This window comes from Pseudonaja textilis, chromosome 1 (assembly GCF_049901715.1).
Source record: "Pseudonaja textilis isolate UNSWEBS1 chromosome 1, rPseTex1.2, whole genome shotgun sequence".
Lineage (NCBI taxonomy): Eukaryota > Metazoa > Chordata > Lepidosauria > Squamata > Elapidae > Pseudonaja > Pseudonaja textilis.
Window position 1 is genome coordinate 42,673,881 of NC_141990.1, and position 16,678 is coordinate 42,690,558.

At 36.6% G+C, this 16,678-nt stretch overlaps 1 protein-coding gene across 1 annotated transcript in view; it reads left to right on the forward strand.

The window, feature by feature from the left end:
- THADA (THADA armadillo repeat containing) overlaps positions 1-16,678 on the forward strand; it is a 104,199-nt gene that overhangs the window by 20,972 nt on the left and 66,549 nt on the right. The window contains exons 15-22 of the mRNA XM_026695833.2: positions 1,117-1,240; positions 2,774-2,925; positions 3,172-3,385; positions 4,309-4,438; positions 5,436-5,572; positions 6,866-7,012; positions 11,564-11,721; positions 15,844-15,953. Coding sequence (XP_026551618.1) covers positions 1,117-1,240; positions 2,774-2,925; positions 3,172-3,385; positions 4,309-4,438; positions 5,436-5,572; positions 6,866-7,012; positions 11,564-11,721; positions 15,844-15,953 — 1,172 coding nt within the window. The remainder of the gene's footprint in view (positions 1-1,116; positions 1,241-2,773; positions 2,926-3,171; positions 3,386-4,308; positions 4,439-5,435; positions 5,573-6,865; positions 7,013-11,563; positions 11,722-15,843; positions 15,954-16,678) is intronic.

The window sequence follows — 16,678 nt, forward strand, 5'->3', positions numbered from 1 at the left end:
GAGGATGAGGAGGGATGATTTGGTTGATGTCTAGGTGAACCAGGACATTAAGAATTTTTCAAGCATTGATTTCAAAAATATGGTGTTATTTGGTGCAAGCAAGCAGATAACAGATAATCAGAGTTGGAAGGGATCTTATAGGTCATCTAGTCCAACCCCTGCACAAGTGGGAGACCCTACACTATTTCTAACAAATGGCAGTCCAATCTCTTCTTGAAGGTCTCAAGTGATGGCACTCCCACAACTCCGAGGGCAAGCTGTTCTATTGGTTGATTGTTCTCACTGTCAGAAAGTTTCTCCTTATTTCCAGGTTATATCTCTCCATGTTCAGTTTCCATCCATTATTTCTTGTCTGGCCTTCAGGTGCTTTAGAAAATAGCTTGAATCCTTCCCCTCTCTGTGGCAACCCCTCAAATATTGGAAGACCACTGTCATGTCTCCCCTGCTCCTTCTCTTCACCAGACTAGCCAAGCCCAGTTCCTGCAACCGTTCTTCATATGCCTTAGTCTCCAGTCCCCTAATCATCCTGGTTGCTCTTCTCTGCACTTTTTCTAGAGTCTCAACATCTTTTTTATAATGTGGTGACCAAAACTGGATGCAGTACTCTAGGTGTGGTCTTAATAAGGCTTTATAGAGTGGTATTAGTACCTCACTTGATCTTGATTGTATCCCTCTTAATGCAATTTAGGATTGCATTAGCTTTTTTGGCTGCTGCTGCACACTGCTGGCTCATATTTAGCTGGTTGTCCAAGCGGTTCCATTCATGAATAGCCACATCTGAAACTTTATTGTTTGTCACCTGTGTTACAATAACCTCAGCAGAATATAAATATAAAAAAGGTTAAAAAAAGAATCTCAGCAGACTGCTTGTCTTCTCCTGGGAACATCTAGATTAAGACTTCATGAAATTTTTTGGGAGGTCATGCTTATGCCATTTGCAGTTCTACAATGACTCCAGTTTCAGCTCACTTGGCCCCTCTCTCCAGTATCTTGACATTTTCCCCATAATAATCTACGTATATGCATATACATTTAAAAAATGTACTCCTCTTTCCAAAGAAAAATTGTATTTGATCATTATCACAGGTGAAAATGTAATTACTGTTTTATCTTTAGGATTTCATCTCTTCCATCTGCAGTATACTTTTTGAATCCTTATTTCCTGGCTCATCCCATTCAAGCAGATTTACTGCACTGACCCTTTTGGGAACAATAGCTGACATATTTCCTAATTCAGAAGGTAGGTTACTTTCAAGAACCAAATTATATTAAATTGATTTTCCAGGAGATACTAAAGTTAATGTAACAGTTTTAAAGTATTTTTCATTGCAAAAAAAAATAGTTAAAGGATATGAACATTTTTATATTTGATGATAAGAACTGATATAATGATATAATGTTACCATCTGCAATTATTAACATGCTGGAGGGTCCCTTCCCTAAGGAGCATAGCTGCTATGGTTTAAGTTGCCCTTTTATATGCTCAAAATGAAGACTACTTTAATAAGAAATATATCTGAGAAAGAAGCTCTTGTTTATTTTATGGTTCTCTTTTTGACTTCACATGCTTTAGTTAGAGAAGCAAAGTGCATGCTGAGATCCATTCAGAACAGGGAGTCTATAATTTCCCACTAAAGTATGGTATATGGGTTGTCATCGGCTTACATCCATTCATTCAGTGACCGTTCAAAGCTCCAGCAGTGCTGAAAAAAAAAAGGATGTACAATCAGTCTTTGAAGTTCAGTTATTACAGCATGTGATCATGATTCAGGTGGCCTCATGCCCAGATCACAATTATGATTTTGCAGTGAGGCGCAGATACATGAGAGAGCCATTTGTGGCCTTCCCTATAAACCTTTGAGATGGTTCGAGAGAGGAGTGAAAGAATCCATTTATGCCAAAGTAAAAATCCTCCCCTGTGGAGGATTAAGTGGAGGTCTCAGACACAATCTGCCACCCCACCTTTTTTGATGCTGCCCGTGCATCAGTTGCCAGGAAGATAAAGACCACTTCACAGGTTTACCAGGGAGGCTGCATTTAATGACCCACCTAGGAGAAAGGATTTAGGAGCAACTACCCTTAATGACTCACCTAATGAAGTTATTCAAATTAGTTGAGAAATGAAAACCACCCTGGAGGCTATGTATGGATTCCCCTAACCAATTTACACAGACTGAAGAAACTACTTGGATAATCAGCAAACAGTTTCAAACCAAAAAGAAAAGTCTAGTTGCCATGACTCAAACTCTAGACCAAGGATCTTCAAACTTGACAGCTTTAAGACTTGTGGACTTCAACTCCCAGAATTCCTGAGCTAACAAGACTGGAGGAGGAATTCTGGGAGTTGAAGTCCACAAGTCTTAAAGCTGTCAAGTTTGAAGACCCCTGCTCTAGACAATTCTAGCTGGATGCCTGAGAACCTTCACTGACAGCCTAGTTTTATGCTTTTCCTTAACTACTAGGCATTTACCTGGGAGAGGAAAACAGATGGCTTCTGCAATAAATACAGATTGATTTCAGTATCAGCAGCTGATATAAAAAAAAATTATCTGAACATGCAAATCTGAATGTGCATATAGAATAGAATAGAATAGAATAGAATAGAATAGAATAGAATAGAATAGAATAGAATAGAATTCTTTATTGATCAAGTGTGATTGGACACACAAGGAGTTTGTCTTTGGTGCATATGCTCTCAGTGTATTAGAAGGGATATTGCTCGTGATTGATGGTTGATGGATTGATGGATTGTAAATATTTCCATTTTTAATAGGCCAAAATCAAGAGTTATTCCAAATAGCCCAAGAAGTTGATTGTTCTCGTGCTGAAAGTTTGTTGCACTGTTTCGCCAGCACTTTTGAGGAAGTAAAGACCTTGGCATTTGATCTTCTAATGAAACTTCATCCTTTCTTGCCTTATTTTCAGGTACAGCCACAGCTTACAGATTTATTATTTATTATTATGACATTTATATGATCACCCAACTCACTCATGGTGACTAGATATTGACAATTTCAAAATTACCACACATAAATTTCTCTAGCACTGATTAGATATTGATTAACTATGCTAATCATAAGCCAATATTTCTGCTTGGATATCCCAATGACTGAGCATGTTTGAACCCATCAGCTAACATTTAAAACTTTGTTTTTTTCCTACATATTTCAGGATCCTGAAAAACTGCAACCATTGTTTCAGGTAGCTATGCAGCTCAGCCGAAGTTCCAAGCCATATGACTGCGTGACTGCTTCCTATTTACTGAACTTCTTAATACATCAGAAAGGATTGTTGAATATTTGTTCAGAAAGTTATCAACCTCTGGGCATGTTTCAGCCAAATGAAGATCTACCTGCTGACTCATTAGAGAAGAACACTTTATCTGGTCATTATTTTACATTCTGAAGTTTAAAATTTCCATTCTGTGTTGAAAGATGATGCCATTATGTCCAGAAAAAGCCTTCATTTTCAGATCTAATAGCTGTCTGTTTTAATCTAAACTTTATGTTTTCAATCTTGGGTAACAATTAGTTCATGTACTGACCACTTAAAAAGTTTTCTGTATTTGCTTTTTTGAAATTTTTATTGACCTGGGAATTTTCTTTTAAACTTATAAGACATAAAAATATCTGCAACAATCTGTCTCTCTAATTCTCTAGGCTTCATAACTAGCCTGATATCATGTGTGTCATTTTACATATTTTGACTTTGAAAAACTGCCATAGCAAATTTCATTGATTTTACTGACATATTGCCTTGCACAACGTGCATCTTTAATCTTTTTTCATTTTTATTTTCTGTCTGAATACACTCTAGCCAATCTATATAATATTAAAACCACTGATTCCTGTAACCTATAATTGGACAAATCAGCGTACCATAGGGCAAAACTTTTTAAACCAAGGTACCTCAAATGGGCTATTTTACAGAATGCGTCTGTGACTCCCAACAGAATTGAAATTTGTCAAATTTTATGAAATATTTTATGACATAAACATCATAAAACAGATTATGACATAATACAAAATGTCATAAAATATTTCATGTGCTGATGTTTGTACTATATTGCTCAGCATGGGCTGTTTTCAAGGCAGATACATCTCTGAATGAATCCCAGCTTTTCTAGTGAAGGCAGTACATTAGAAGTCTGTCATTGTTGACCCAAAACTAGACTACTTTATAAGTGGCTGTAACATCAACTTGTTGCTTTTTTTGTGATTTGCTTATATGTTTAATATAAAGCCAGGATTTGGTAAGGAATGGTATTTGTAAAGACTTATACCCTTCTCTCTTTTTATTTACATATAGTTATCAAGTACTTACTGGAAAATCTTGAAAGAGAAATATTGCAAGCCGAAAAGTCTTTACTTCACGCAGCTGCTTCATTCCCAATGTATGGCAGAGTACACTGTATAACTGGGGCTTTGTGTCAATTAAAGTGAGTAATATTGAATATTGATGTGAATTGCAATGACTTTCATTGATTTCTTTGTTGCTCTAGAGTAAGCTGAAGGAGTACTTGGTCTTGAAATAGTGGGCTGGCAATTTTTCCTTGAAAAAGTAGGGGGAACCAAAACAAATGCTTCATGAAATTAAATTTTAATTAGAATGTAAGTCCGTTTCATTCGTGTAATTATTTTCCACATGTTGTGTACCCTTCTGCCATAATAAGTAAAGTTTGTTAGCAAAACTTATGTGCAGATCTAGAATTTGTAGGGCCTGCATAGCCTCCCAGTGTATCCTGTTTATTTGCTTGGGCAAGCTAATAAAAATATGCTCTTAATTTGAACTCAGATATGCTCTTGATTTGAGCTCAGTTCCATTGAGTACGTGATTTTTATGGCAACACTATGCAAATAGTTTGCATTAACTTCTGAAGTGCTTTCTAATTTTCCAGTTGAGATTACAGCCTGGATTCCATGGTGTTCTTGTATCAAAGGTATAAGCAGACCTAACTACATGTTTCTTTTGAAGAATATTCTATGTTGCTTCATCAGTGAAAAACAGTTGCTCCTAATCAGATTAATCCTGTTGTACAGCAGGATGTAATCACTAGTTTCAATACTGCCAGAAGGAAATTTTGATGAAGGATGGAAATGTTTTACTAAGAGGAAAAATTTAGATTGTACTTCAGACAACAAGACATCTTGAATAGATACTGAGAAGTATCCTTTTCAATATATCACTCTGTGTGTTTGGGATTCCAGTGATGCATTTATTTATCCTCCTTCATTGAGAAGAAATATGACATGTAGTACATTATAAGAATAATCTTGCATGCAGTAACATAATTCTGTAGTTTTAAGCTGTATTTTTTATGTGATGAGTTTATATTGAATAAGCATTAATTTATCCTACTTTATTTTATTTTTAAACTGTTAATTAATTTTAGGGTGTCTTGATTCCCAGTGAATTTCTTGATTTATTTGTTACAGTCATATGACGCTGACCAGTGAATGGAAGGAAGTAGTCACAAAACTTATTCTGATGTCCTATAAACTTTCTGCAGTAGTATCTCCAGTAGTTCAGAGTTCATCTCCAGAAGGCCTTATTCCAATGGATACTGACTTGGGTAATGCAGGAATATTCTAAAATTCCTGACTTTTTTGATGCACTAACCTGAATGAGTTTTATGTTTTTTGTTTATCAAACTTGATGTCTCTTGGCTGAATCAAATAGTTTCCTTTTATGAACCCCACCAAACTGTACAAACCAGTATTCTTTCTATATATGTTGGTTCTGGTCAATATGGTGCTGTACTTTCAGTGTCAGTGTAAAATAGAGGTATGAGTGCTTAATATTTCTCAAGGACGTGCAACTATTGATTATAGGCCAGTAATGTTTACCTGGTATTATCAGTGCCTTGATCAAACTTAAGCATGGCCAAGATAGAGAATTGATAAGCCCTCATGTGGTTGATATTCAGATTTCCAAACATATACAGAAGAAGAGGAATGGAAACCAGAACTAGCAAATTCCTTCCAGATTTCTCTTAGGCATTCATTTCTCTAATTATTTCTGCCCGTAGCATGACGGAGAGACCATTCCTTCCTTAAAGTTGCCATGCCTTTTCTTTGATGAAGTAAGCAATGGATAGGGACATGCCCATTTTTTCCCCCCTTTCTCTTTCCCAAGCAGTTTGTTTGGGAACGGGACAAATGGTTCTCACCTAAAGACTGTATTGAACTTTTATGTGACTTTTTAAAATTAAGCAGAAGGCTGCTCAAAATTAGTCTCAGGGCTATCTATAAAGCTATGGCTCTAAATAGTCTGCCCTGTACTAAGACACGCAGGCAAAGCATGTGTAAAGTGCAGGTCTTCTGGTGGTGCATATAAGCAACAATAATATGCTGTTTTTAACTAGAAAAATGGGTCTGGCCTTGAGAAAATTTTATTAAAAGCAAGAGAGAGAAAGGGTGACAAAACTAGGGAAGAATTTGGAGTATATTGTCCTATGGATTTAGAGTGGGATCACAGAGTGCAGGGTTACATGGACTGTAGTTTCCAGATCTTTCACATTACATTCTTACAGGTTCTTCCATTAATCAAGCTGGCTGTTTCTGAAGGAGTAGAAGTGTAACAGATCGGGTGGAGCATAACACTTCCATTTGAAATGTAAATAAATTATGGCTAGATGAAGGTGAAAAAATGGACTGATCATTGGGATCAAAGGAGAGAGTGACAATGTTAACTTTAGAGCGAAAGAATAAGAAATCAGGAACTTTAAGGAAACTGCATTGATTGATTTGGAAGAGTTATATTACATAACCCTAACATGAACTTCACACACTAGTGAGGCAATCCTGATATTTTGACTTTGTGTAGTTATTATATATTTTAAAGTACATTTTCTGTCCGCTCACAGAAACATCAGCAAGATTGCAGTCTATTCTTCTAGAGATACAGCCATGTGATACAAATGATTACTTCACAGAAACAAAATTGTTAAAAGAATGTTATAGACCAGACTGTGGTGATGGGAGAGCTCCAGATGTTTCCACTAAAATTAAAGGTAATTAAAGGTGAAATAAACTTGTGTCAGGGAAGACTCTGATGAAGATTAGAGATACCAGGAACTTTTATTCCAATAACTGTTATTCACAAAACCAACGGTAGTTTTCTCATTTATTTATTTGAATCCAACTGATCTGCTTTGATCTTAGTCTGTTGCCATAGCTGTTACAGAGAAATGTCATTGGGGATGCTGGTTACTTGCTGCTGCTTCTATTCTCTTTTTCCCCAGCATAATTATAAACTCTTTGGATTCAATACATTTTAAAGTGTTAGATGCCTAATTAATATTGATTGCTATTAAAGGAAGCTGAGAAAATTTGGCCTGAGAAAATTATCTACTTATACTAAGCTAACAGTAGTATATCTCAAAATAATTATTCTTATAAAAGTTTAATGTTGGAGTCATTCAAATTAGTGCTAATAGAACTAGGAAATAAGACAGTCCTCAGTTAACAAGCACTCATTCAGTGTCTGTTCAAAGTTGTAATGGTGTGGAATGAGTGTTGAATTCTTATGGCTGGTCCTTGAAGTTGTGGTTGTCCCAGCTTCTTCAGAGTCACATGACTGCAGTTGGAGTACTTGGCAACTGATCTGTGGGGTGCAGTGTTCCACAATCACATGATTGCCGTTTGGGGAAGCCGGCAGAGGAAGTAGTAAATTACTTAGATAAGTCTCCTTTGCCTGGCAGCAGCCATCTCAAGCCTCATGATGCTTATATCACATTGGCCTCTTCCACATGTGCTCTCTCACCCCATACCAGCCATCCTAAGCCTTGTTGCATTCATGCTGTGCTGTACTGGCCTCTCATTCACCCTCTCCTGCTCTGCTGCAGCCACTTACCTGTCTGCTGGCGTGCTTGCAAATCCCTTTGGGACTTACAACTTCTTGTTGACTTTCCTACTGGCTTGGAAGCCAGCAGGAAGTTGTAAGAAGCTCCTTATTTATTTATGAAATGTGTTTACCACCTATCTGGTACCTTGGTGACTATAACATAGAAGCATTAAAATATTAAAAACGTTACAACCATCAACATCCAGGTCCTTGCTTAACAATCCACAAACCTTGCTTAGTGACAGTAACAGAGACTGCCATTGCTAAGCAGCACAGTCTTGTGAGTTTGTTCTTTGTGAAAGCATCGCTTGGCAATGGAATTGCTGATCCCAATTACCACTAATATTTGAGGAGTCTCTGTATAGAGATAGTTAATTTAGGGACCCAATCCTGAACTTTGGTTCAGCTTGTACTCTAGAGGTTGTCCAGCCAAAATCCATGACCAGTCTAAAGATAATATTTGGAGGAAAAGCCTTCTTCCATAGTCTAATCAGGGAAAACATGGTTTCTATTTTCAAAATTATTATTGGAATTACAATGGATGTGATTTATAGGAAAGCTTAATTGTAATGAGAAGCATTATACTTTACTAGGGGTGCAAATCACACTCCTCTCTGTTGTGCTAATGTTTCTCAGACCTATCTAATGCCTTCGCTTTCTACTTTTACGTTAACAATGCAGTGTTTATCTTTTTTGCATTATCTTGGAGCTTCATGGAATTAGTTTGGTGTTGGAACTTTATAGAATCTCAACATTTGAACAATTCAAATGCATCCACTCTATTATGGAGAAGTGAAAATCAGTCTGTTACTGTTATATTTTACTAGTTGATGCATATTGATTATTGATATATTAAATAGAATTGTAAATTTTTAGGTGTTTTCTGAAAGTTTAAATAAATTGTGAAATAGATATTTTCTTTTTACCGATGTTCTGGAGATTCTAATTCTTTGGCATTCAGTGGTCTGAACTCATCCTATATCTCACCTTCATTTCTGTTTTGAATAAAGAGTAGAACATCATCTTATTTCTCCTAAGTTTACAAGAAACCATTGATGACAATGAATATCAAGAGATTTGAGCACTTTCTCTATAATGGGAATGAACATGAGAGACCTAAAAACACTGTCTAATACAATTGTTTGATGTTTTCTTCCCAATAAATAAAAGGTTGGAATCTAGTGCCATGCAAGTTTTTATTTTATCTTTGCAATCAAAAAAGTTGTATATCTTGTATGCATAATATTACGTGCATCTCTCTGACCTCCCTGTCAATATTAATCAGAATAGTAACAGACAAACTGTTTAATGGACTATATTCTTGTGCAGAGGTTTAACTAGAACTCATGCTGCTGAATGTTTCCAGTGGAAATGAATATTTGAATATTGGGGAACTTCTAGATGAATAAGGACTGATTGGAGAGGTATCCATGAACAGTGGAGATGACTGCTGTAAAGAATCTATTCAGAAAAAGGGAGATTACATTCTGCACGACAGCTCTCCCAGAAAGAAAACAATGATCTCCCATAGTTTCATGGTTTTGATTTCAGATTAAGAAAGTTTTCAATGGACCAGGAGACCAGAGAGATTTGGAATATTGGCTATTTTTGCTATAAGCTTTGAAAAGCAAGTATATAATATAATAATATACCATGGGAAGTGACTGAAGCAGAACTAAACTCATAATGGCATTAAGAATTGAGGCTTGTTGAAGGTTGCAAATGGACACTAGAGGGAACTAAAGCACCAGGTAGAAAAGAGTTAAAATGGCTAAGCTAACTGTAAGTTTTACTTGTCTTAAAGCCAACTTCAAAATGGACTGAGGCATTAATAATATCTCAGAAGTGGTATAGATGCCAGTGGTTAAACTTTTAGCAGTTGATGAGCAAATATGGATAGTTAAAGTGACCTGAGTTTCTGTGTGTGAGACCTGAGTGGTTCTAGTGGTAGTTAATTCTTCTTTGAGTGAGGGGATTGTTCTTTTATTCTCAGAGAGGCCTTGGTTCACCCCATTTTCAAGAAGCCATTGCTGGACCCCAGTATACTGGACAACTTTCATCCTGGGATTAACCTTTCCTTTTTGAAAAGGTGATTGAGAAGATGGTTACCAATAGCTTCAAAAGGCCTTGACGAAGTAGATTATCTATATCTTTTTCAATCAAGATTCAGAACCCGATGTGGGATAAAAACGGCCTTGGTTGCACTTTGGATGATTCCTAGTATATGAGGTGGGGTGGTTCATCCATCCTTGCAGTATTTGACCTCCCAGCAGTTTTTGATATCACCCAACATGATATCCTGGATTGACTTGGAGGATTAGGGAGGGTAGCATAATGTTGTGCTGGATTGCTTTCTTTCTTCAGGATTGATTCAGTCAGTGGTGTTTGAGGAGGAGAGGTCCTGCCCTCAGTTCCAACTAAGTGGGGTGCCACAGGTGCTCTCCTCTCTCCTATTTGGTTCACATTTGCTGTTCACATTAAGAACATTAGATGGAGTAGTTGGATTTCACAGATTTATCAGAATCTGTATTTCAAACAAATAAAACAGTAAGGAGGGGAAAAACTTACACTTTTAAATAAAACATTAGAAAAGGTGCTACCATAAGCTTAACAGGGCTATCCTACAGATCTAGTCCTTTTTGTCATATATATAGAGTGGGTCAATATAATTAAACACGAGACTGACTCCCTACATTAGGACTGTCTCTATACATTGCAGTTTTTGACGCAGATGCACAACAGATGTGACACACTTTTGGTAAGGAAAGAGGAGAGAGTAGGTTTGATTAGGGTAGTCCAGGTTTCAGATGTTTGGTTTACAGAGATAAATTGAGTGGTGGGGAGTATTTATTTCGCTTATGCTGCTGATCCATATGAGTCAGTTCCAAAGTGTAAACAAGATTTTATGACTTGCTATTTTGGGTTTTCTCTGCATATGGATGTTGAAGAAAATGAAAACACTATATTTAGTATCAGGACTTTATCCTTGCAATACCAAATAGATCAAAATAGTTTTACACCTAGGAAATTCTGATTATCTGTTCAGAGGAATCTGTCTTGAAGCTTAGATCTATCATCTGGTCAAAGCTAACATTTGAATAGCATAACATCCAATACGTAATCAGCTTTTGCAGTGTGAACTCATATACCATCAAAAAACAGAACTACATTTCATAACTTGACACTGTGTTCGGAGGATGTTGCTTGACGGTTAATGTGCATTCACTTGAGATGGTTATAAATCCTGTTTCTTGAAAATATGCCTGGATTTTGAAACACAGAAGCTAACCTATACCAAGTCAGGTCTTTAGTTCACCTAACAGAAATATCTACACCAGTACCTTAAACTTTTCTAATTTAGCCCTATGCTTGGGAATTTTGAGAAACAAAGCCTAAAATGTCTGAAGACTACTGGATTAGTTTTAAGGGCCAACAATTTTGCAAGGTTTCAGATGACAGCATTTTCTTAATAATTGTAGAATCCTTGCAAGACTGTTATATGCATTGCTTCTGAGCTTCAGCCCAACCTCTAATCTCTTAATTGTTTTCCAGGCTAGTTAGTTTGTGATCCATGTATTTAATCTTACATATTTTCATGGATAGTGCTGATTTACCATTATTGCTCAAAGATTGCATTGCTAAATAATCCTGGGAAGTGATTTTTAAAAGATTGTTAGAACTGTTGTAAGAAGTTTCGCTTTGTGTTTATTTTTTTAAGGTAAAGAACAACATACAAGTGATGTCACAGCTCAAATGGTGTTGGTGTGTTGCTGGCGAAGCATGAAGGAGGTTTCATTACTTTTAGGGAAGTTATGTCAACTTCTGCCTGTACAGATGCTTCCTAGTTGTTCAGATGCACTGATAACAATGGACCAGGTAGGGTATCTAAGATGTTATGATTTGTTTATCCAGAGAATTTCAGTATTTACTGCATGAATTATTGGGATCATTTTATTCTGTCACAGTTCCATAGTTCCCTGTCTGGTGTGTTTCAAATAATAACAATGTCTTGATGAAAAATAGATAGGAATAATTTTTGGGATGATATTAACAGCAGTGCACTTATTTTAAAATGGGGATTTTATTAATTGTTCCCTTTCTCTTCCTTGGTCTTTCTTAATTAGTTCAAACAACTTATTTAAGCAATGTTCTAGGTTAGTGGTGGCTAACCTTTTCGGCACCAAAAGCTGAAACAGGAGCACGTGGGCGGAAAAGCGGAAGAGCAGCTCCCTGATGTGCACACACAGGAGCACCGGGAAGAAGCTTAGCTTGTCGGCACGTGCATGCACGTCAGCCACCTGGTCTTCCTGTTTCTAATGCGCACGCAAAGACCAGCTGGCTGGTGCACGCATGCCCTCCGGCGAGCTGTTCTTCCAGTTTCCGGTGTTCCTTCGCACGCAAAGACCATGTGCGCCAGAACCCAGAAGAGCAACGGGCGACATCTGGCGTGCCCGAGAGATGGCTCTGTGTGCCACTTCTGGCAGGCGTGGCATAGGTTCACCATCACGGTTCTAGGGCAGCTCATGAATGCTTTAACATTAACATTAACAGAAATAATGTTGAAGTAAAGAATATTATAGCAGTCAAATTCTGACATTTCTATTTCAGCATATTTTACTTTATTACTAAATACCCAATTGTCTTGGAAGAGTTTCCTTTAAAACTGACAACCCATGCTCGATTGGATCATCATTTCATAGATGTTTTTTTCTTAATAGAAAAAGAGAATGACTATGATAGGCAAAAAGGCAGTGGGACCATAGATTGGTGGAGGGGGTGATACAGACTGGGAAGGATGCAAAGGTATCCCCCTCCCCTCTCCTCCCTACTGGTAAGTGGCTGCTGCTGAATTGGAGAGGAACAGAGAGATTGCTAAACTATTTTTATTTGTCAATTGCTTACAAGATAATAGGTATAAGTAAAAACATAGTTATGAATACATGGATACGTACAAGAAAAATAAAAAAATATAAAATTATAATATTTTATATAAAATATAATATTTTGGGAAACTGTCACATACCATTGAAAATGGAGATTATATGTCTGCATCAGCAGCATAGCAGCAACCAGTAGCACTGAAGCAGCCACAACTTTAGAAGTCATGGCTTGTGCATTTTGGACACATTCTGTAAGTTAGCCCATTTGAGGTACCTTGGTTCAAAATTTTTTGCCTTATGATATACCATTTACCCAATTAAAAAGTCATAATGTGAGTTTTAATAGAATATAGATGCTTTTGTCTATATTCCAACCATATGGACTTAGGAATCTTCTATTTAGGAGAGCGCTTATATGTATATATTAAAGTTCATTTACTGACTTCCACATTTATGTTTTCCATTTGGCAAGCAGCAAGGTGAGATTTGATGAAATTCTCATTCATTATGGTCTGTAATTTTGGATAACAAACACATTGCTTGATTGAGGATATCATATTCTCTGTAGGCTAGATGACAGAATTATGCTCACTCAGACCTGTTTTTAAACCTCTCTCTCTCTCTCCCCACCCCCCCAATTTTTTAAGACCATGAAGGCAAGCACACCATCTGGGACTGTTCAAGAGAATGGACTGCAGTGTTTACAAGAAATTAGCTTACCACAAGTATTTCATTTGGAAATATTTTGGATTTATTAGATTTCTGTTTTTAATTGATGACCTTTTCCCTTTTCCATATGGTTTTAACCAAGTCAGTTTCCAGCCTTAGAGACTATATACGTGATATAGACTTTTTTTGTTTTTTTCTGGGGGAAGTTTATGATGAGAGTTCAAAAATAAAACTCTAGTTTTTCAAAATTATGATACCATTTTAGACTGAAGAAGTATTGATGTCGTGCTGAATATAGAGTTTTGGAAATAATTCTAACATGTTTATTTACACGTCTCAAACAGATGTTTTCATCTGGCTCACAGCTGTGTGTTCAGTCTTGCAACGTTTTGGAAGTGCAGAGAAATGACCACTGATATATCATTAAGCTCCTTTTCAGTTCTAAGTCAAACAGGATTTGATTTTAAAGACTTGGGTTCACTTTTTAAAGCCAATGCCATGCATTTTGCCTGACAAATAGCTATAAATATTAGCTGTTTGGTCAATAGCATTTAAAAAAAATCTCTTACATTTTTTTCACACTTTATCATGCTATAACCTCAATTATTGTTTGAAGATTATAAATCTGAATAATTATAAATAAAACAATCCTAATAATATTGATTTTTTTTTGCCCATTCAGTTATATGCATTGAATGCATGGCTTCATGGATTTTATTTAACTCTGTTCCCGAGTTCATTCCACAAGACAACTGCATGTGCAAATTCTTCTGGCATAGCATAGTTACTTGGCATGAGTGGTGAGAAAAGAGAGAATATTATCATTTGATAATTTGAATGTTCAAATATTTGAAATTCTATATAAGGTTACAATGTGTGTGTGTGTCTGTGTGTAGAGTAATGATTCATGAAATACATTTGGTTTGTTGTGAACTTTTCAATGTGCATATTAATCCCTTGGACAGTTTCTTCCCAACTCTTCACATCTTGCCTCCATGTGTACCACATTATACTTTATTTTCTATCCAGTATGTAATCTGTGGAGAAGTTTTATATTTTTAAATTGTGGCTCATACTAAGCTTAAGGATGACTTTGGAGGTAGAAATGCAATCATCTTAATTTACTTACAGTAAATAATGTTTAGAGCAGCGCCCCCCAATCTTTTGGGCACCAGGGACTGATTCTGTGGAGAAACGTTTTCTGTGGACTGGAGGGGGTATGCTTTTGCATGCTGCCTGCATTCCACAGATGGGGCTTTGTGTGGACCGGTTGCGGACCGGGGATTGGGGGCCTCTGGTTTAGAGCTAGTTTGGTGTAGTGGTGCCTTAACCAGCACCAATTAGCACTGGGCTAGAATCCAGGAGACTGTGGGGTCTTTTACAGTGTTCTGTAAAGGGAATCAATCAATAGAGTGATAAAATAATATTCTGAAATAAACCTTACTTATTTGATTAAGGCTTCATTTGTTAGAGACAATTTGGTGTAATGATTAAGGCATCAGGGTAGAAAACAGGAGACTATAAGTTCTAGTCTCAACTGTAAGCACCAAATCTGCTGGAAGACCTTGAATTAGTCACTCTGTCTCAGCCCTGGAAAGAAGGCAGTGGCAAACCACTTCTGAAAACCTTACCAAGAAAACTGCAGGGATCTATCCAGTAGTCATTTGGAGTCAAAGAGTAACTCAGAGGAACACATTTACACAAATATTGTTTGTACAAGGCACTACCTATATTGCATCTATGCATAACATGTTGCTGCTGATTGCAGCAAGAGTACTAAAGAGACATTGAAAGGAAAAACATTCAGTGAATTCATGTAATGACTTAAGTCTCCTAAAGTCCATTCCTAAATTATTGCATTGCATATTCAATTGCACTACAATTGTTGCATTCCTAAATTATTACGTTACATTACAATATCCATTTTAATATTTATAACATTACTACTGCTGCTGTTAGGTTTTTAAAATTCAAATTATTTTTAATCCAATTTTCCTTAAAACAATTGTTAATGTAATTAATTTAAAATGAATGGAAAAAGACATTACTAAAATAGAGGTATACAAATTCATCATGTGCTTCTTAGTTGAGGTACTTTACACTGATAAGCCTGGTCGATGAGGATTTAAGACAAGAACCTTTTTTTTTCATTGCCTGCTAACCTAAATGTGCTTTTGAAAAGTTCAGTTCTGAACTGAAGAAGCTTCTTGGATGAGAAGCAAAAAATTTTCAAGAAAAAAACCCTAAGTCCAATTGCCTTTTGGAAAGCACTTTTGGAACAATCATGACCTGGATGATTGAGCATCTCCGTAGACATTTTTCCATGAGCTATATTATTTTATATATATGCAGAAGATTCTCCATATGAACTTTATCATTCACCATTTGTTTGTCAAAAGTGTTTTTGTGTACATGGTGTACATTTTTCTCATTTTTTCCCTTCTACCAGGTAAAAGATATTGGGGAATATTTCAAGAATCATCTCCTAAAATCAAGACACAGAGGAGCATTTGAGCTAGCTTATGCTGGCTTTATAAAACTTACTGAAGTATTCTCAAGGTAAATTGTTCTGTTATGAACACCTTTACTTTTAATCCTTATCTGAAAGCAGCCATTGCTTATTCGGATTTATTGTCCTTGTTTGCAGAAATATTGAGCAAAAATATTACTGCATTTTAGCTATACCAAATAATGTCTTCTTTCACAAAAACACCTTCCCCCTCCCCTTTCCCTTTAGCTTCTCTAAGGTAAATGCCATCCATAGGGCCAGTCAAGCCTTCACAGTGATAGCTTTTCTCCCATGGAACAGATTGTCCCCTGATATCTAGACTGTTCCCCCATTGTTGTGCTTCCAAAGACTTTGAAGAGAATAGTCCTCATCTGAGAACAAAGAGGGCTGAGCTTCCTCAACTGTGCAGTGCTATTCGGAAATGTTGTTTCAAATACTATGACTTTATTTTAATGTTTTTGTTGCTTGTTGCAAATCACTCAGAGCCATTTTGAATTCTGTGGCCTTCAGCTGAGTGAAAGAACAAATGATAATTGAAGCAAAAAGCAAGTGGTCTTTCTGTATATGTTGAAAGCCATATATATATATATATATATATATTTTTCTGAGGTTCTCGCGGGTATTTGTATGTGGATCTTTGGTTGTTCGGGTTTTCTCCCGCATAAGATTCGAAGTATCTAGGCAACGTTTCGATGAAGTCTTATTCATCATCTTCAGGCTTCTTTCTTCAGCTCTGTGCTTCTCAGAGTGATGTGAGATTGCAGCTGCTTCTTCC